At 37.3% G+C, this 20,303-nt stretch overlaps 1 protein-coding gene across 1 annotated transcript in view; it reads right to left on the bottom strand.

Annotated features, from left to right (window-relative positions):
• Nucleotides 1-1,087: 1,087 nt before the first annotated feature.
• UACA (uveal autoantigen with coiled-coil domains and ankyrin repeats) overlaps nucleotides 1,088-20,303 on the bottom strand; it is a 41,561-nt gene continuing 22,345 nt past the window's right edge. The window contains exons 11-19 of the mRNA XM_068962710.1: nucleotides 19,236-19,343; nucleotides 18,694-18,726; nucleotides 18,082-18,180; nucleotides 13,572-13,614; nucleotides 12,656-12,702; nucleotides 7,942-10,680; nucleotides 6,225-6,377; nucleotides 3,748-3,813; nucleotides 1,088-1,279 (exon numbers count right to left, since the gene is read on the bottom strand). Of these exons, the coding sequence (XP_068818811.1) occupies nucleotides 1,208-1,279; nucleotides 3,748-3,813; nucleotides 6,225-6,377; nucleotides 7,942-10,680; nucleotides 12,656-12,702; nucleotides 13,572-13,614; nucleotides 18,082-18,180; nucleotides 18,694-18,726; nucleotides 19,236-19,343 (3,360 nt within the window). The 3' untranslated portion in view covers nucleotides 1,088-1,207. The remainder of the gene's footprint in view (nucleotides 1,280-3,747; nucleotides 3,814-6,224; nucleotides 6,378-7,941; nucleotides 10,681-12,655; nucleotides 12,703-13,571; nucleotides 13,615-18,081; nucleotides 18,181-18,693; nucleotides 18,727-19,235; nucleotides 19,344-20,303) is intronic.

Here is a 20,303-nt window from a genome sequence, read left to right as displayed (position 1 = left end):
GCAATTAAAAAAAAACTTGGTTGAAATGATTCATTTGTGTAGTTTATTTGCTAATAGTCAAATCAGTAATTTTCAATCTGAATAGTAAATAAAATATTAATAAAATAACAAAGCATATAAACTTTCCTTAAGGAGACAGAAATAATAAAAATGGTTGGTTATAATATTTTATAATATTTACTATAAACATGTCCAGTTGCATTATTTTCTTGCTATCTATATTCTTACCGTTTACTATGTTACTGCACTTTGTCTAAATCCTTAAAGATCTGTCCTCTAAAATCCATTCTTGAATGCTAATTTTGCAAGAAAACTGCCTTTTACATTATTAATCTCATTAGTGCAATTTTCCTATAAATAAGTACAAAACATTTGGAGGATGCATACATAATGAGCACTTGGTTACTATAGTAGCAAATGTCAGAGTAATTACTAAAAAAAAATGTCTAAAACTTTTGACACTTTGAAAAATCTAGTAGACCATTAATCATAGTTTTCTACATACTCTGGCAAGAAAAGTCACCACAAGTGAAAATTAAGATACCATTATGGAGATTATAAGGCAATTTTATTATGAATTCCTGATATATTCCACCCTTGCCTATTCTTAACCTAAATGTAATTTAGCACTGCAAACCATCTGTGAAATGAAATTTACTTTAAAAGGCATAAATGTTACTAGTGTAAAAAGAAAAAAATGTGTACCTCCAAAAGAAATCAAAGGCATTCATTAAGTTACTTGAATAAAAATGGAACTTGGCCAAGTTACCATGTGTTCCTTGAAACTTCATGAGGTCTCATGGCTTGACTGAAGACCTGAAAGATCTTTTGATCCACTTAAAAGTGTCTCCCAACCCAATTAATTTCTCTGGAAGAAACCTTGAAATAATTATTTCCGCCTAATCCCTCTTCAAATGGACCCACTCAGTTGGCTCAGGTTTTACTGGGTACTCAATCAATTCAAACAATCCAAGCCAAAGTGTTAATGTTGTTTGTCTAATTGTAAAAGTAACATACACAGAATATAAGATTTGAACTCACATTAAAGAACTCAGTAACATATCTGTCTCAATTAAAAACCTACTGATGGATCAAAACACACTTTATTTTAATTGTACGAGCACAGCGAGGCCCAGAAAGGCCATGGAGTTGCACAGAGAATGCTCAGCACCAGCGGGGAGAGCCGCTGTGGGCCGGTGGGTGCCAACTAGCACACGAGCCCCTGGCGCATCTGTATGATCTGCAGTAAGGCGGCCTGCACGTCCTCATCCATGTGACCCTGGGGAGAAAGAGGGGAGGGAGAAGCGTTCATGTCATCTTCATTTACACACAAATTCGTAAGACACGGGGCTTTATAACAGGACCTTCCTGGTTGTGATTCACCAAATGCTAAATCCTCACCATCGTGGTGACATTCTAAACAATTTATTGGAAGACAGAGTAGAGCTCTATCATAGAAAGAAGGACAATCAATGTAAAAGTAGTGCACACCAGTGACTCTAAATGTCTAGAATCAGAGAACAGATGGACAAACTTCTTTCTCTCTTTTTACTAATGGGTCAGATGATAGAGGCAGCGTAAGTTACAGATGAGCAAAGTAAACTACTACAAGGAAACATTCCTTTTGCTTCTGCCAAGTTTTTTTTAATCAGAAAAGTAATTAATGAAGGTTCCTATATTTATATTTTGTACATAAGTAGGATCATATCTATTATTTTGCAATTTGCCTTTCCACCTAGTGTCACAGAAATCTTTCCCAAGTTATTGCTTATTTTTATTCATTTATTTATTGGACACATCACATGGCTTGTAGGATCCTAGTTCCCCAACCAAGGATGAAACCTGGGTCCATGGCAGTGAAAGCCAGAGTCTTCACCACTAGAATTCCCTGCCTTAATTATTTTAAATTATTGTATAATATTCTACTGTGTGTATGATAATTTCTTTATTCATTCTCTCAAAAATAGACATTTATGGAGTTTCCAATCTTTCACGGCAGGTTCCTAGAGATGAAACTGCTGGGTCAAAAAAGCAGGCTCAATTTTTAAATTCTGCTAAGTACTACAAAATTTCCCTCTACAGAGATAATGACAAGCTACACTTTACCAACAGGGTATAAGTGTCCATTTTCCACAGTGCCCTGGCCAGTGCTACAGATTACCCTTCTGTTTAATGTTTGCCAATCCCAGCAGTGAAAAATGGTACCTCCTTGTTTATTTCCCCTTTTACTAGTTATGTTGAGGTCTTTTAACATGAATGCTATCTGCTTATATTCAGAAAGAGACACTTTAAAGTTAAAATGATGGCAAGAGGTTGATTAAATGCAAGTCAATTGGTGGGCTTACAACAGCCACCCCTTCCCTTTTCCTTTGCTTGAGCACTTGAATGGATTCCAGCATAACACTTCCTATAATAGAAAAAGTTTAGCTTCCAAAATCTGTTTCTTTAACAGTAGGATGTTTAAATTCCAAACATTAGCCATAGTTGACTAAACTGAATTTCTTAGTTAACTTTATGATGCCAGAAGGCAAGACTATTTCATACGCCAATTGCTTTTGTTATGTTTCATTAGGAGTCAGTAGAAAATAATTTCGTATTTCTGAAGCACACATGATAAAAAGTTGATAGGCATGTTAGGCTTGCTGTCTTTCAGTATGCTGCTCCCCGCCTTGGCCAGAATCAGAGCCAGGCAAGTTCACCCTCACTAACAGAGCTTCAATACTTTCTACTATTTTCCCTCCAAAGAACTCCCCACCCTGCTGTCCGTCAACAGTCTTCTCTAATAATTAGAGTAATAACAACTTTCAAACCCCAGCTCATCTTCTATCTACTCAAAAGAAAGCAGCCAAAGAGACTTTTCCATATTATTCGTCCTTTTCCATTGGTTTCCCCTTTATCTCCTACAGAAAAGGCAGGCCTTTTCATTTTAAGAAATTGATACTGTAAAAATCTCTTCCTTTTTATTTCACCTAGTTCTTTTTCTAAAAATGACCTTCTTTTTTTTTTCCCCCCAGTGTGGACACTTCAAATCCTAAACAATCTCTATTACATCTCACCTGCTATTGCTATTCTAACATTGTCTCAACTGTCTTCCCAAAAAATCTACCCGAAGAATTTTGGAGATGCTGTGTTTCTACAGAGTATTAAGTATAAAACACTTCATATGTTAAACATATTTCTTAGTGTGATTTTTAAAATAGTTTTTTCATTACACCCCTCAAGAAGGCAATCTGTGGTCTTATGCTTCACTGAGATTAAGGCTCAATAAATAAATACTACTGATATTCTAACAGAACCTCTGTTTTCTTATATTATTGCAATTCTGTGCACACTTGTCACTTTTTTGGTATTCTCTGCATTTCAAAGAAACACTTCTGAGCTACCAAGAAACAGTGAAGTTCTTCCTACTCTCCTCTTTCAGCAACAGCCATGTGTGGATGTCAAGGCATTACCTCGAGCTAGCAGTACTAGTAATGTGTGCTGCCATCACATGTTGCCAAACTGTCTACAACATGAGTGACAAGCAGATGGAGACAACACTAAATTTAAGATGCTGTGTTGCCACACAGCTTTGTAAATTTCTCTGGAAGACATGCAACCCATGATTAAAAGAAACAATTATTTTAAAATAAGCATATGGGGGTACAACTACTTTAAACATCAATGACTTTCACATAAATTTACTGGAAAATAAAGAACTATTTTCTCTAAAATGATACCCTATTCAAAGGAGTAGTTCTACTTTACCTGTGCAGCACTAAGAAGGTGTGTCCGATAAATTGCAATTACTTCCTGGTGCTGTCTGTCGGCATCCTACAAGTGTGGAAAGATGGGGAGGTCAGACTATCAGCATTCATGTTTTCAAACACATGGAGGCTTGTAACAACGCTGTCCTCAGGCTTGATGCTTCTAAGCAGTAGTATTATTAAAGTGCTCCCGCTATATTCCGATAATAAACCACCTTGGACCCACCAGATGCAAAATTCCATAGCAAAACAATAGTATAAACTTTTCTAAAGAAAGTGTGGGAACATTCACAGTGAAAGCAATGCCACTCATCCTAGGTAATATGAAATTATTGCCTTAGATCACATCTAACACCATGAAATTATCCAGACACTTACTAACATATGCTTTAGATTGTTGCAAAAACTTCCCATCTCATCACCTGTCTCTAGACTTTATTCCCTTTCATGCTACTGAGATTCAGGTAACTCTGTCCTCATATAACTTTTCACTCAAAAATCTTGGGTGACACCTCATTAGCTAATACCTAATATCTCATATCTGTAAGAGGGAACTGGAAAGCATCAGCTTGATTCTCAACAGCCTCCACCACTGGGCCTCAGACGCAGCTCCCAGGACTAGCCAGCCTAGAGCCCTTTTGCTACCCTGAGGCACGCATGCCACTTGATTCCATGTCCAGGCCTTGCTTCACAATGTTTCCCTTGCCTGAGGGAGGCTCTGCTTTGCTTTCGCCTACCAAAACACCATCCACATACAAGTTCAGCCCAGGTACTCCCTCCCTCTTTCAAACTAGCTCCACCATATCAGTAACCTTTCCTTCCTGGCAATTCACATCCCTTAGATCCCGGGACCGTAGCCTCAATTCTATATTTGATATTTTTGTCTCATTATTTTATTTTTTATGGATATATATTTTGCCTAACTACCCAGAACCCTTGGGGACAGAGACTGTATACTCTTTATCCCTGACAGTGCTTAGCACAGTGTCATGAACATAATAAATAATAAACAAATATTTCTGAATACTGAAAAATCTACCACATCCTTTTGGTAAAATCCAAATCAGCAATATGTCATCATTAATCTGTAGGCCAAGAGTGTTATAAAATGAACACTTTAAAAAATAACTTTCTTCTATTCAAAAACAACTCACAACAAATTCCTATAGATTAGAAAAATAGTACCCAACAATTTACATTTGATTGGGCTACATTTTACTTAGCCTCACAGCTCATTCAACTAAAAAAAGGAAACAAGCAAGCAATCAGTTCATATTATCCTGTTCTAAGGATGAGGAAGCCAAGGATTAAGGGGAATGTATCATGTCACTCTCTTTTAAGTGGCAGGGCTTAGAACTGAGCTCCCAACTTCACCTTCTTAATCCAGATGTTTTCTTTTAATATATAAAAGAGATACATATCCACACAGGTATTTATGAATGTATATGTATATATACACATACACACATACAAACAGATATTTTCTTTTAATATATAAGGATATAATGTATATAAACCATAAGAATGCCTACCTTTATTCATAAGGATAAAAGATTATTTTAAAAAGTGTGCTCTGTCGTGTCTAACTTTTGTGATCCCATGAACTGTAGCCCGCCAGGCACCTCTGTCCCTGGAATTTTCCAGGCAAGAATACTACCGTAGGTTGCCATTTCCTGCTCCAGGGGATATCCCTGACCCAGAGATCAAACCCAGGTCTCCTGCATCTCCTGCATCAGCAGGCAGGTTCTTTACCATTGTGCCACCTGGGAAGCTTCCCTTAGTTTGAAAGTGAAAGTTGCTCAGTCATGTCTGACTCCTTGTGACCCCATGGACTATACCATCCATGGAATTCTCCAGGCCAGAATACTGGAGTGTGTAGCATTTCCCTTCTCCAGGAAATCTTCCCAACCCAAGGGTCAAACCCAAGTCTCCCACATTGCAGGCAGGTTCTTTACCAGCTGAGCCACAGGAAAGCCCAAGAATACTGGAGTGGGCAGCCTATCTCTTCTCCAGCGGATCTTCCTGACCCAAGAATCGAACAGGGGTCTCCTGCATTGCAGGCAGATTCTTTACCAATTGGGCTATCAAGGAAGAAGTGGACCAATATTTTAGAGTCTGCAACAGTTGGAAAGCTATCAGATTTGGAGTAAGTCCCAGGATTAAATCCTAGTTGTATGACCTCAGGCATATTTTTGTCCTTAAGAATTAAATGGGGGGCTAAACAAAACTTTGTAGGACTGTGAAGAAGATCAAGTTTAAAGATCAAGGACACAAAATGCTTAGTATAGTGCCCGGTACATAACAAGCACACCAAAATGATATCCTATCATTAGTATAAATAACTTCCTAGCAAAAATGATTATATCCTTGGATCTGAACAGAGCACAAATTAATCTGATTTCTAAATAAGATTTTACAAACAAGCAAAGGTGACCCTGCACATATCAGCATGAAGCCCTGCAGGTCCCAGGTACTCACCGCCAGCTGCTGCTGCAGGGACCTGACCTGCTGCTGCAGGCTGTCAATCAGCTGACTCTGCCTCTTGCTGGGACTCCCACTCCCATAGGTGAGCTGGGAAAGGCCATTGAGGGCCTGTTTTAATCTTTCCACATCATTGAGCAGTTCAGTTATCTTATGAAAAAAGAAAAAAGGTTGTGGGAGAAACACGTATTAGTCATCTATTCACTTGTAAGGAACATCTTTACACAGGGCTCATTCTCTGAGACACAAAATTTACCTTTATATAGCAGAAAATTGAGGAATGAATACTGTCAAGATTATTTCAACAGTATGTGCAGTATATGATTTCCTCCCAGTACACGGAAAATCTTTCATAGTTAAGAAAATCAAGTAAAATCCTAACATATGTTTGGTATGTGGGTGTGCGTGCTAAGTCACTTTGGTCATGTCCAACCCTATGAACAGTAGCCCGCCAGCCTCCTCTGTCCATGGGATTCTCCAGGCAAGAATACTGGAGTTGGTTGCCAAGCCCTCCTCCAGGGGATCTTCCTGATCCAGGGATCGAACCTGTGTCTCTCAGGTCTCTTGTATTGGCAGGCAAGTTCTTTACCACTAGTGCCACCTGGGAAGCTCCTTGGTATGTAGAATGTGCTTAATAAGTGGCAACAATTATAAGTGGAAATTAATTACTTGTTATCATAATTTCATATTATATTCATAACTGATTTCCTAAAGTTCTAGGTCATATGAGCAGACAAGTCAGAAGGTCAGGACATGTACCACTCGACCAGGCTGAAGCTGGGGCTGTGTCACTGTATTCCCAGCACTAAACATAGCACCTGGCAGGTAGAAGGCATTTAATAATTACTTGAATGGGTAAAATAAAACTGCATTCAGTCTCCCTGATTTCTCATCTTCCTAGTACATACTTTATTCAACTACCAGTTTTGAAAATGTTATTGAGTACCTGTTCTGTAAATTGTACAATGAGGATGAACAATAAGAAGGAAAGATAAGTTATGAATCTGCTCTTAAAAACAGGCTGGGAAGACCACCCATATCATTCTGACATGGTAATATATATGCTGTAAATGGATGTCAAAACCAAAACACAACATACATTTTGGAAGAGGAACAGGCTAGATCGGCCAATGAAGGCTTTAGGAAGGAGAGTTAAGTGATGATGTGGGCATTAAGGAATGTAGAGAATTTGAACAGGTAGAAAGGAGGGACAAAGACACTCTGTCTAAAGGAAGAGAAGATGTACAGTGAGTGGGAGGGCTCAATTTACTGGTATGAGTGAGTTTCAAGATTCTGGGAGGCTTCAAATTCTGGGAGGCTCTGCAGTGTCTTCAGCTTCTTGCAGCCCAGAAACGTAGTTTAATTTTTTTTTCCTTTCCCATTCTTTAGGTGCCCTAAAACCCCCTGGGTTTCGATTATTCATTTTTGAGGCAAGTGAATCTTGAGTCTCCCTATCTTTCCACAGTTCTTGGCTGAACCAGATGAGAAAACAAAAGGAAAACTGCTTTTGATTTCTGTTTGTGTAAATTTACCTTTTTCTCAACTCAGTTTTGTTTTTGGCATATTCATAGTCACACTAAAAAGGTGGCATCTAACGGTCACTTTGTCAATGCTTTGGTAAACCTGTCTTGTGGAGTGCTGCACTACGGAGTCCTATTGTCCCTCGGCAGTTCTGCCCTGGCGTTGCCATGCTTCCCTAAAGCATCATTATTACCTTATTGTCTTTTGCTTCTATCTGCTGGGCGGACTCCTGTATCCTTCTCTGTAGCTCCGTGATGGTTGTTAAGGACCTGTCGCATCGTTCCTGCTGGTCTTTGATTTCTTGCTCAATGCTGAAATGGAGCAATTCCTTCTCATCTTTAGCCGACAGGTCCTTCTTTTTGGCATGCAAAACCTCCTCACATACTTCCTCATACTTCCTATTCAGATTGGCCAGTTTTTCGTTTAAGTTGGAAATCTGTGTCTCCAAATCGCTTTTCGTTGCTTTATATTTCGACAAATCAACCACCTCCCTAGTCTCTAATTTTTTTAACGCTTGTTTGGTATTCTGAATCTCAGACTGGAGTTTGGAGACCTCTTCGGTTTTGTTTTGGCTTTCTTCTTCCTTTTCTCTCAAGCTAGCTTTTATGATTCCAACTTCTTTCTCAAATGCTTCCTTAACCTGCAAATGCTCAGCCAGGGGCACAGAGGAGTTCTTCTGATTCTCCAGCATCTGCCGCAACTGGGTCACTGTCTGCTGCTCTTTCTCATAACATCTCTGCTTAGTCTTCAGCTCTTCTTTGAGTGTCTCGATTGTACCACTAAGAGATTTTTTCAGGGACTCAACCTGCTCCAGCGGAACATGCTGCTTCTGCAAAAGAGTTTGTGCTGCAAGGATCTCAGAAGTCTGCTTGGCATTTTCCTCCACGAGCTTCTCTTTCTCCTTCTTTGCCTCTGTGTATTTCTGCAACAGGTCTTTTAACTGTCTGTTCAGCTCTTCTGTTTTTCTGCTTAATGCTCTTTCTGTTTCATGAGAATTCTCAACGAGAACATTCTTATCCTTTAGATCCTTCTGAAGAGTGAGGACCTCCTTCTTCAACTTGTCATTCTCTTGCTTGTACTTCTTGGCCTCTTCTTCACTGGTATGATACTTCTGTGTCTGCTGGGATAACTGTTCTTTAAGCTCTTTCTCGGTGGCTTTAAATTTTCTCTCACACTCTTCTAGGCTGACGACTGGGGCGTATTTTAGCTTGATGCATTCCTGTATCGTGTCGAGCTCTCTTTTCTGGGCTGCGATCTCGGCATGCAGGGTTACAATCTCCTCCTGGCTTTCTCTGTAGCTAGCCAGTATCTCAGCGCTGTTGTCCTGGACCTTCTTCATGCTCTTCCTTAGGCCACTCACCTTTTCTTCATGCTCTCTTAGGCTGATGTACTCAGCTTTCACTTGGTTCTGAGTGTTCTCCAGATTTCTTTTTAATATTTCATTCTCATCTTTTATTTTCACAAATTCTTGATTTATATCTTCACACTTCTTCTTCACATCTACTAATTCTCTATTGGTTTTATCCAGTGTGCTACTTAGGGCAGTTTTAATCTCTTCATGGGTTTTCACTGGCACATACTGATGACTCATGGTCTTTTTCAAATCACTGTTTTCAGACATGAGTGAATGTATTTTCTCTTGGTCTTCACCACATTTTTTATCAAGTTCAGACAGCTGCTTCTTAAGTTCAGTGATACTGGATTTGAGAGCCATCATCTCTTTCTCGTGTCTCTCAGGAGGTATGAACACAGTTTCCAGGCGGCTGACATTCTTACTTAAACTGGCATTTTCCATAAGCAACTTCTCCATTTCCAACTTCTTTTCTGTATATTTGTGCGTCACATCTGAAAGCTTTTTATTCAAATCATCAACAATTACATCATGCGACTTTTTCATTTCTTCACTTGCTTTTAAAGGGACATAATGATTTTTCATTTCAGTTGTTAAGTTATGTACTTGTTGTGTAAGGAGCTTGTTATCCAGGCAGACCTTTTCGATTTCCTTTTGTAACGTCTGGTTTTTCGATGTTAACTCAGTGATCCTCTTCCCAAGTTCTCCTGACTTCTGCTCTAATCTGCTCTTGAGCTGCTCATGTTCCTCTGGTTTGACGTGCTGAGCCAGTTTGGCCTTCAGATTCTCAAGTTCTCTCTTTAATGGTCTAGTTTCATTAAGTGATCTTTCATATTCTCTTTCCACATCTATTAATTTCTTTGCCTTCTCGTTTACTTCATTTGATAACAAGCTCTTCATGTTTTCAAATTTCTCTGCTGGAATAGAAAGGGCCAGCTTGGCTGACAAGTCCTTTAGCTGGCCTTCCATCTCAGTGAGCTTCCTTCCTCTCTTCTCTCGCTCCAGTTCACACATGCTCAGCTCCTTCTGCAGTCGCTTCTTCTCTTCCATCAGCTTGCCCTCGTCTCTCTTAAACTCTTCAACTAACCTGTCGTTTTGTTTGATTTGGTTTCTCAACTTCCCCACTTCCGCGGACGCACCTTCGTATTTCACTTTCATGTCTTGCAGCTGATCCCTCAGCTCCTCCGTCAGCCTGTGGTTCCCAGCAGCTGCGTCACTAGTCAGGTGCTCTTTCAAGGCAAGAAAATGTGTCTGCATTTGTTTCACTTTACCTTCTGACTCATACATTCTCTTCTGCACGTCTTTCAGGGCATCTTCTAGTTGCTTTATCTGCTCATCTGAATCCTCTTTCACCCTTTCACATTCCAATGCTAAGGCTTTGCACTCCGCCACCTTGTGAGCCAGTTCATTTTGGAGTTTGAGTCTGTCTTGTTTTGCTGAATCACAGAAAGTTCTCATTGCTTCTAATTCTTTCTTTAAAATTTCGTTTTCAGAATAGGAGGCTTGATTAGGTAAGGCTAGCTCCAGTGGTCTTAACATAGATCGGCTTTGCATATGGACTGGCATGCCTGTGGAAGTACACTGCAAAAATAATAGTAACACAATAAAATATCAATCCCAAAAGCCTAAAGAAGACACTTATTTACCAAACTTTAAAGTTGCCACATCATCAGTAGCCAAAGGGTTTCCAGGCTAATATATTAGAAAAATATAGTAGTACTGATTTTTGAGGTAAGAAAAACAGTTCTAGGTATAATTTCCTTGATGCAGTGACATTTTGAAAGCCTGTTCACTTTACATGTATTTCTGGCAGACCAAAGAAGGAAACAGTTGTGGCCTCTGGGGACTTTTTTCTCTTTCTCTTTCCATAATATCTACCGATGAATGTCAACTGATCAAAATACATTTACTATTTCTATGTTTTACAGCACATGATGTGCTTAGAACTTCAAATTCTGAAGAAAGTCATCAGAGCCTTTGAGTAAAAACAAGGGTTTTGCAATTTTAAATCTGCAAATAACTTTATAGAATGATATATTATTATCTAATAACATATATTGACTTCTGAGTTCCCTCAATGCTAATTCCAGTGTAATGTTTAAATTATAAAAATAATACCAAAATAAACCTAGCTGGAATAAGAATCAAGAGAATGATATTAATCAATTCACAAAATATAAACATGCTTTCTTCTTTCAAACAGAAGGATAGATTAGCATTTAGCATATGCTCTTACTACAAAATTGAATCATCTCGTTTCTTCTATTAAATGCTGACCAAAAGAAGTATAATTTAAGTTCTCACTGAAATATTTCATAAGTACCAGAACACAGAACACATAACCATGAAATATTAAATTTAACTATTTATATTTTTTCCCTATCCACCCTACTACAGTAAGGGCTCTTTTAAAGTACTGATAAAAGCCATGTGCTATGAGTATGTCCCTCTATTTTAATAGGCAGGTTTTACTGTTGTTCACTTAAATTAACACTGCCTTCCCACTGATGAAGAAGAAACCTATGCTATGCTTAGTGCTCAGGCGTGTCTGAGTCTTTGCAATTCTATGGACTATGGCCTGCCAGGCTCTTCTATGGGATTCTCCAGGCAAAAATACTAGAGTGGGTTGCCATTTCCTCCTCCAGGGGATTTTCCCAACCCAGGGATCAAATACTATGTCTGCGTTGGCAGGTGGATTCTTTTACTACTGAGCCACCGGGGAAACCCAAAGAAGAAAATTAACAACATGGAATAATTTCTCAGCCTCAGTCTGCTTTCTACTTACCAATCATGTTTAGACTAAGACTACTATAATTTACCAACAAATTACTTACAGCTTCATGATTTCCATACTTATTTTACTATAATCAAATATTTATCTTATCTTCTTAAATATTATTCAGTTAATTGACATCCATTCTTTCAACTTTGAATCTTAGAAGTTTCCAACTTAGAGTGACCCTAGACATCATAAAGGTTAATTCACTCTGGCCACAGATAATGAAGGTATATACATAAAACCTTTAAAAGCCCAAATATTTATCAGTTCTGCAATTCATAGAGGGTACTAGGAAGGCAAACCTTATATCCACTAGAAACTAAAAGTGAAGAGCAGTTAAGTAATAGAATCAGATAACACTCCCTCTTGGAAGCTTTATATTGAGGTAAATTTCCCAAATATAGAATACACATTTGAATTCAAGAAACAATACCTCTCAAAGTCAAAACGAATGCCTTTTGAATTATTCATACCTGTCTCCCCTGTAAATGGGCAAATACGAACAGCTGGCCAACTGCTGTTAAAGAATAGAGGCCTACTATCAGAGACAATGAAACTGTAATTCAAATCTTTTAAGTCACTGTCACCAAAAATACTCTAGAGGGCACTAAACACAGCGTATCTGCTTTTATTAAACTCAAGACTACAAGACCAATTTTTCTTTGATAATGAAAACTTAATTCAATGTATATATAGATGATAAATAAACAATGCTGCTTTCCTCTTTTTAAAAAGGCACAAATATTTTTATAAATATTTTTTAAAACAAAACATTACCTGTGAGTCTGTCATGTACATTTGACCTTGTTTAAGAAGCATATCCTCTTTCCCTAAATAAATCCAAATAAAGGATATCTTAAATATCCATACCAAAGAAGGCTAAGCATTAATTTGGTGTTATTATCTCCTTTATTATTCAAATAAAAAAGAAGCATGAGTTACAAAATAAAGTTTTCCTGTTCTAAAATGGCCATATTTTTACTTATTTTTCTATATACATAAGGAAAGTTATGTATATTCTTTTGAGTAGATATGAAGTTGGCTTTTAGAATTATGTAAAACTGTTAGAGTAAATAAGTTAAATGATTATTATAAAATATGTATATTATAGTCAAAATAAAAATGGTATCATTTGCAATTTATAGGACAAATATTACAACTATACTTAGCTAAGGAATAATTTAATATTCAATAGGAAGCAAAAAATTAGATTTTATAGAGAAACTTTAAAATTGGAGAATAAACACAGTGAAGATTAATTATGTAAAGTCTTAAAATAATAAATAAGTATTTATGGAACATCTAAATAATTTTAAAATGCTTACCTGCATGAGGCTATATCCAAAGATTTTTCCAAATCAGAAAACTATGTTTACATCTCTTTCAATAAAGAGCAAGTCCCAAATATCACAGGTGAAATGTCTTAACAATCAATAGGCAAATTTGGTAATTTGTACAATACACAATTTAAAAATTTAGGTCCTAAGGAAAATCAGAGCCCCAGTGATTACCAGATTTTCTACTAAGAGACTATAGGAGTCATTTAAACCTCTTCCCTGTGCCATGCTGAGGTATAAGATACAAGCAGTTGATTAAGTTTTGCAGCAGGAGTATCATATATAGTCAGACAAAATAAAGAGGCATAAACATTCTTTTTTGCTTGAATTGGGTGAACTGTAATGGTAATCTATACTTTTATACTTACTGAAATGACTTCCTGATCCTAAATGATCACTCTGAAATCAGAAGAATACATTAAAACATTTTAGATGAATACTGCTTCAATTTTGTTAAGTTCTGCACCTATTTTAGCTCTAAATGATCCAGTCATAAAACCACATTTTCAACATTCCTTGTTTCTCCTGGGTATTATTCTACTCAAATTCAGAAAAAGGCAAAGCACAATTAGCGAGATCAGTTGGGAATAAACTACTTCACTAAGCATTTTAAGAAAAGCAGATAAGTATTTCAAGAAAAAACTTTGACTGTTCAAAAGAAAAGCAAGCTCCAAATGAACTGAAACAACTCTGAACATTCCTCAAAAGGAAGGAAATGCCACATTCGCACCAAGAAATCAATTTACTATATCACGGTTGGGGAGCAGAAACCTTACTTCATCAACTATAAAACATTAGCCTAACCCTTTATTTCAGATTTATAAAACACCAATTACCTTTGAAGGTAACAGAGACAAAGAGCAGGAAATAAAACTGAGGCAAAGAGTTGCATATAGGTAATAATAAATCCACCGACGCATCAGTTAGCACAAAGAGAATAACAGAAATTTTAGATACTCTTAAAGTTACTTGAGGTTACTTAAAGTTACTCTTTAAAGAGTTAGTATACTTGGATTGCTCTCTATCCCAAGTAAACCAAATACAAAGAACCTAACAGAAATTAAAATACTATACCGTCAAGAGTAAAGATATGCAGATGTACATCATGTTTCTATATCTGTCTATATTCATATTAATGGCTGTGTGTTAAACTCTGATAAGTGACCATGATAAAAACGGCCCACACCTCAATACCTAAACTAATGTCCCACTAATACTTATTGTCCCAAGGGTATGGGAAAAGAATGTATACTTAGGTAAGCTCTCTGTTCTAAGTAAAATTTAATGCTGCTGCTGTTGCTGCTGCTGCTAAGTTGCTTCAGTCGTGTCCGACTCTGTGTGACCCCACAGATGGCAGCCCACCAGGCTCCCCCGTCCCTGGGATTCTCCAGGCAAGAACACTGGAGTGGGTTGCCATTTCCTTCTCCAATGCATGAAAGTGAAAAGTGAAAGTGAACTCGCTCAGTCGTGTCCGACTCTTAGTGACCCCATGGACTGCAGCCCACCAGGCTCCTCTGTCCATGGGATTTTCCAGGCAAGAGTACTGGAGTGGGGTGCCATGCTAGAGTCTGCAACAGGTAGTAAATGGGCTTATATGTGCATGGGTGAAGGGAGGCCATGGCACATAAGAAATTTGAAAAACTTAATTTGGACTTATTACTTTGCCTTGATGACTCAAATGACAACAAATGCACGAGTTACAACATAAAATTAGCCTTGTTCTAAAATATCCATGTTTCCCAAACTTGTTTTATAAAAATAAGGAAAATGCCTACATATTAAGTGCCACACAATTGCACTCATCTTACACGCTAGTAAAGTAATGCTCAAAATTCTCCAAGCCAGGCTTCAACAATACATGAACCATGAACTTCTAGATGTTCAAGCTGGTTTTAGAAAAGGCAGAGGAACCAGAGATCAAATTGCCAACATCTGCTGGATCATCAAAAAAGCAAGAGAGTTTCAGAAAAACATCTATTTCTGCTTTACTGACTATGCCAAAGCCTTTGACTGTGTAGACCACAACAAAGTGTGGAAAAATGTGAAAGAGATGGGAATACCAGACCACCTGATCTGCCTCTTGAGAAATCTGTACGCAGGTCAGGAAGAAACAGTTAGAACTGGACATGGAAGAACAGGCTGGTTCCAAATAGGAAAAGGAGTACGTCAAGGCTGTATACTGTCACCTTGCTTATTTAACTTATATGCAGAGTACATCATAAGAAATGCTGGGTTGGATGAAGCACAAGATTGTTTGGAGAAATATCAATAACCTCAGATATGCAGATGACACCAAGCTTATGGCAGAAAGTGAAGAGGAGCTAAAGAGCCTGTTGATGAAAGTGAAAGAGAAGAATGAAAAAGTTGATTTAAAGCTCAACATTCAGAAAACTAAGATCATGGCATCTGGTCCCATCACTTCACGGCAAATAGATGGGGAAACAATGGAAACAGTGGCAGACTTTATTTTTGGGGGGGCTCCAAAACCACTGCAGATGGTGACTGCAGCCATGACATTAAAAGACATTTGCTCCTTGGAAGAAAAGCTATGACCAACCTAGACAGCATATTAAAAAGCAGAGACATTACTTTGTCAACAAAGGTCCATCTAGTCAAAGCTATGGTTTTTCCAGTAGTCATATATGGATGAGAGAGTTGGACTATAAAGAAAGCTGAGCGCCAAAGAATTGATGCTTTTGAACTGTGGTGTTGGAGAAGACTCTTGAGAGTCCCTTGGACTGCAAGGAGATCCAAACAGTCCATCCTAAAGGAAATCAGTCCTGAGTGTTCATTGGAAGGACTGATGTTGAAGCTGAAACTCCAATCCTTTGGCCACCTGATGCGAAGAGTTGACTCATTGCAAAAGACCCTGATGCTGGGAAAGATTGAAGGCTGGAAGAGAAGGGGATGACAGGGGATGAGATAGTTGGATGGCATCACCGACTCAATGGACATGAGTTTGGGTAAACTCTGGGAGTTGGTGATGGACAGGGAGGCCTGGTGTGCTGCGGTTCATGGGGTCACAAAGAGTCGGACATGGCTGAGCAACTGAACTAAACTAAGTATTACACATAATATAGCAATGCTTGTGGCAATTTATGAAGACTTTCAAGTGAGATGAGATAGCAGTGGATATTCCATATTATAAATTATGATTCCTTAGTTTTTAATAACCGCTTGGTGGCTCAGATGGTAAAGCATCTGCCTACAATGCGGGAGACCCAGGTTCGATCCCTGGGTTGAAAAGATCCTCTGGAGAAGGCAATGGAAACCCACTCCAGTACTCTTGCCTGGAAAATCCTATGGACGGAGGAGTGTGGTAGGCTACAGTCCATGGGGTCGCAAAGAGTCGGACATGACTAAGCGACTTCACTTTCACTTTCATAAACACTGGGTCACAAATAAAGCAGACCTTATAATTTTCTCTTGAATGGTTAAAAATCATTTCTAGCATAAAAATTCATTTGATTGGGGAAAATGTCCCCATTAAACTGAATGCAAAAACTTATAAAATAGGATGTATAATAAGATTCCATCTGATGAATTCATGTATATAACAAAAGTTATGTACAAAGAAGGGGCTTCCCAGGCGGCTCAGTGGTAGAGAATCCTCCAGTCAATGCTAGAGACACAGGACACATGGGTTTAACCCCTGGGTTGGAAAGATCCCCTGGAGGTGGAAATGGTACCTCACTCCAGTATTCTTGCCTGGAAAACCCCATGAACAGGGAAGCCTGGTGGGTCGCAGTCCATGGGAGTCAGAGTTGTACCCGACTTAGAGACTGAGCACACACACATACGTGTACAAAGAAAGGTTTGAAAGGCTGGTCGGGTGCTAAGAATGCCGTATCAGCACAGAGGAGCCTTGTCTCGGCATAGACGAGCTATCTAGTTCTGCACTTCATAAAAAAGGTATTATGCAGTATGTGCTCTTTGCGTCTGATTTTTCATGCAACATTATATCTGTGAGTTTCATCCCTGTCTTTATATTCTTCTTCATAGCAGTACCCGTTCTTTTTTTTATTTACAAAGAAAAAATTGACTTTTGTTATGTATTTTGGAGTTATATCTCACAACAAAGATAAAAGACTCACATCAAATCAGCTACCCTCTTCAGTGACCCCAGTGCTGAACAACATTTATAAAAATATGTATTATGGCCTTGAAAAACACATCTATACAGTTGCAGGTCTAGAGAGTGGTAACCCTTGGTGAAGGGAGCATGATGAGGCTTCTGGATAAAGGTGATGTGCTATTTCCTGATCTGGGAGGTTTGATTTCTGACAAATTTGTGAAAATCCTTCAACTTATCCATTTTAACATGTACTTTTTAATGTATATTGTATTTTGATTAAAAGTTTTTAGAAAAACATAGTCTTGGAAAAACTAAGAGCTAACTGAGTCAACTAAAGATAAGTATATGATCTGAGTCTTATTAACACACTACCCTCACCAAACAAGTTTGTATATGCACATGGCTCTTTCTGAGATAATCTTGGAATTACCACTATTCATTTAAATGATGCTTTTTATTAACATCATCAGAATCATTGTAATTTTACAGCTAAAAGTATGATGTCTTGAAATGGTAAAAATGGACAAAGAGCAAGGTTGGGGAAGAGAAACTAGAACTGAACTAAATGTTGGTTTAGTCAATTTCAATTATTTCATTTAACCTTTATGACAACTCGGTAGGAAAAGGAACAATCACCCCAATTTTGTCAAAGCAGCAAACAGCTCAGAGACTTTAAATGAATCACCTGAGTGATAAAAGAGAGAGTGATAATTCAAATTCATGTCTGACTTCAAGCCCTTTACCACTTCCATTGTAAGTTGCACAAAATATTTTACTTAAGCTTTCTGTACCTCAAAATACTTAAATCTACTTTTCAGAGCCTCAATAGTTCTTAGGCTTTCTTCATGTTGCTTTTCTTTGGCTGCCAAAAGGGACTTCAGCTTTTCTTTCTGAAATGAAAAGGAATAAATACAGCACAGAATCATACTGTGCATAAAATGTACTACAGAAAATGTGCATTAGAATTACTTTGAGGACTATCGTTAATGAATTCTCTAACCTGGTAGATTTTTTAACTATTAGTCAAACTTCAGACTAATATACTAATAATATAAAAAACATATAAACAACATTATGAAAAATTCAAATTTCTGTGGTTTGTTTTAAGTCATATTATTTTCAGACATTTTCTTCATAATGCTTAGAATTTTATATCTTTTCATGACAAGTCTCATGGAAAATGAGACATTCAGAGGAGTAACAACAATGCCTACAATAACCCATGCCACTATTCTCAAAACGTAAGTTTACAGTCACATATAGGTTTTGTTTTTCCCTTTGAACAATTAACCAAAAAAGAAATTCTGTCTCCATCTCAATTTAGGACTTAAAACTTCTACTGCAATATTCTCTTCAATTTACATAATATTTTATAGCTTTAAAGTAAAACTTCATCATCCTACCTCACTTTCCAGATCATCAGCCACCATTACTTCCTAAATTTAAAAAGAAGAAGAAATATATTTTCACTCTTGAAAGTTTAAGAAGCATGAGCTTGGCAAATATCTTTTAAAAAGACGTGCATGTCGCTGAGCGTGGGGTCAAGGATGTGAGAAGAAAATGCCCGTGCCACCACTTCTGTGCTCTCCACTGTCCTTCATTCATCCCACTAACCTTGTTCACGAGCACTTTACACTCTTCTGACAACCCATCAATTCCTTAAAACTCTTACTTACTCCTCCTCACTTCTGTCCATTCCTCCCTCTCCAATCCCACAACTCCAGTGTTATCACCATAGACCAACAGTGTTCTCTGTTCTTAGATTTGACATTAAGTTTCACATAAAGGTCTTAATAAGATATAACCTTCCTCAAGGGCAATGACCTGATTTTACCTCCTTTAGCATCTGGCACCATGACTTGCCAGATCCTTACTGTTATTGACAATGATGATGACTCACAGTAAAATAGTTCTGGATGTTTTTGGTATCGTGCAAATTATTTACCTCATTCAGCTGTAGCTGTAAACCATTGACTTTATCCAATAATATTCTCTGTTCTTGCTGAATTTTTCTCAATCTCTCTTTCAGATCTTCATTTTCAATCTCCAGATCCTTCAACAGTAAAGACAACAGGTGCTAGACCAACTTTAAAGGAGCAACTCTTATGGAAGAAATTTCTAAAAGCAGCTCACTATCATAAATATATACATATACAAACAACTTTAAGTATAAAGATACAATAAATTCAATGACATTTAAATAACAAAATCTATACATGAGAAATAATGTACAAATTTACAGTCCTATGATAACTAATAAACACAACTATATATAAGATAGCAAATCATGATTCTAATAAATAAGAAATAAAAGCATCATCTAGAAATAGAAAATAGCAGAAGAATATGTCATTTTAACTTTTGCCAAACACCTCTCAAATTAATGAGTTTAAAAAAGTGAAGAATATTCTTACACTTTGTTAACCTAACCATCACTTCAGAGCTCTGATAAAACATTTAAGGCTATAGTTCACTTTCTTAACACTACTTAGTAAACTATAAAATCCTCCCAAATTGCTTTTGTTTCATTGTACAGAAATGGTTACTCAACTTGTATTTTAATGGTATTTGTCACAAAGTAAACCATTTAATTATGGCTCATCTTCCAATGCAACCCAAATAATAATTATTTTTTGAACACTTTAATGAACATAAAAGGTAAAATTACTGTGTGGATAACAAAAAATTTTTTTAGTCAAAATTTTAAAATTTAAGAAAATGTTCAGATTTTGTTTTACTCACAGTGATAATCATTTTGTCATTATAATTAATTTTCTGAAATACAAATGTATGATTTATGGCCTAAAACAGACATATTTAAATCAACAAAAAGTTATATAAAGTTATTTACTTCCTAATGTATATTAAAACAATACTTTCTGTAAGATAATACTGACAAAAACATTCATATCAAAAGTCAATTCTTTTAGAAGGAATTATGCAAAAAACGGAATCACAAAACATAACAAGCTTCTCTTCCTGCCCTTACTTATCCACACCACTTCCCATTTTT

This window comes from Capricornis sumatraensis, chromosome 2, assembly GCF_032405125.1.
Source record: "Capricornis sumatraensis isolate serow.1 chromosome 2, serow.2, whole genome shotgun sequence".
Taxonomy (NCBI): Eukaryota; Metazoa; Chordata; class Mammalia; order Artiodactyla; family Bovidae; genus Capricornis; species Capricornis sumatraensis.
The sequence above is the reverse complement of the archived record's forward strand: the minus strand, read 5'-3'. Positions and strand labels throughout refer to the sequence as shown.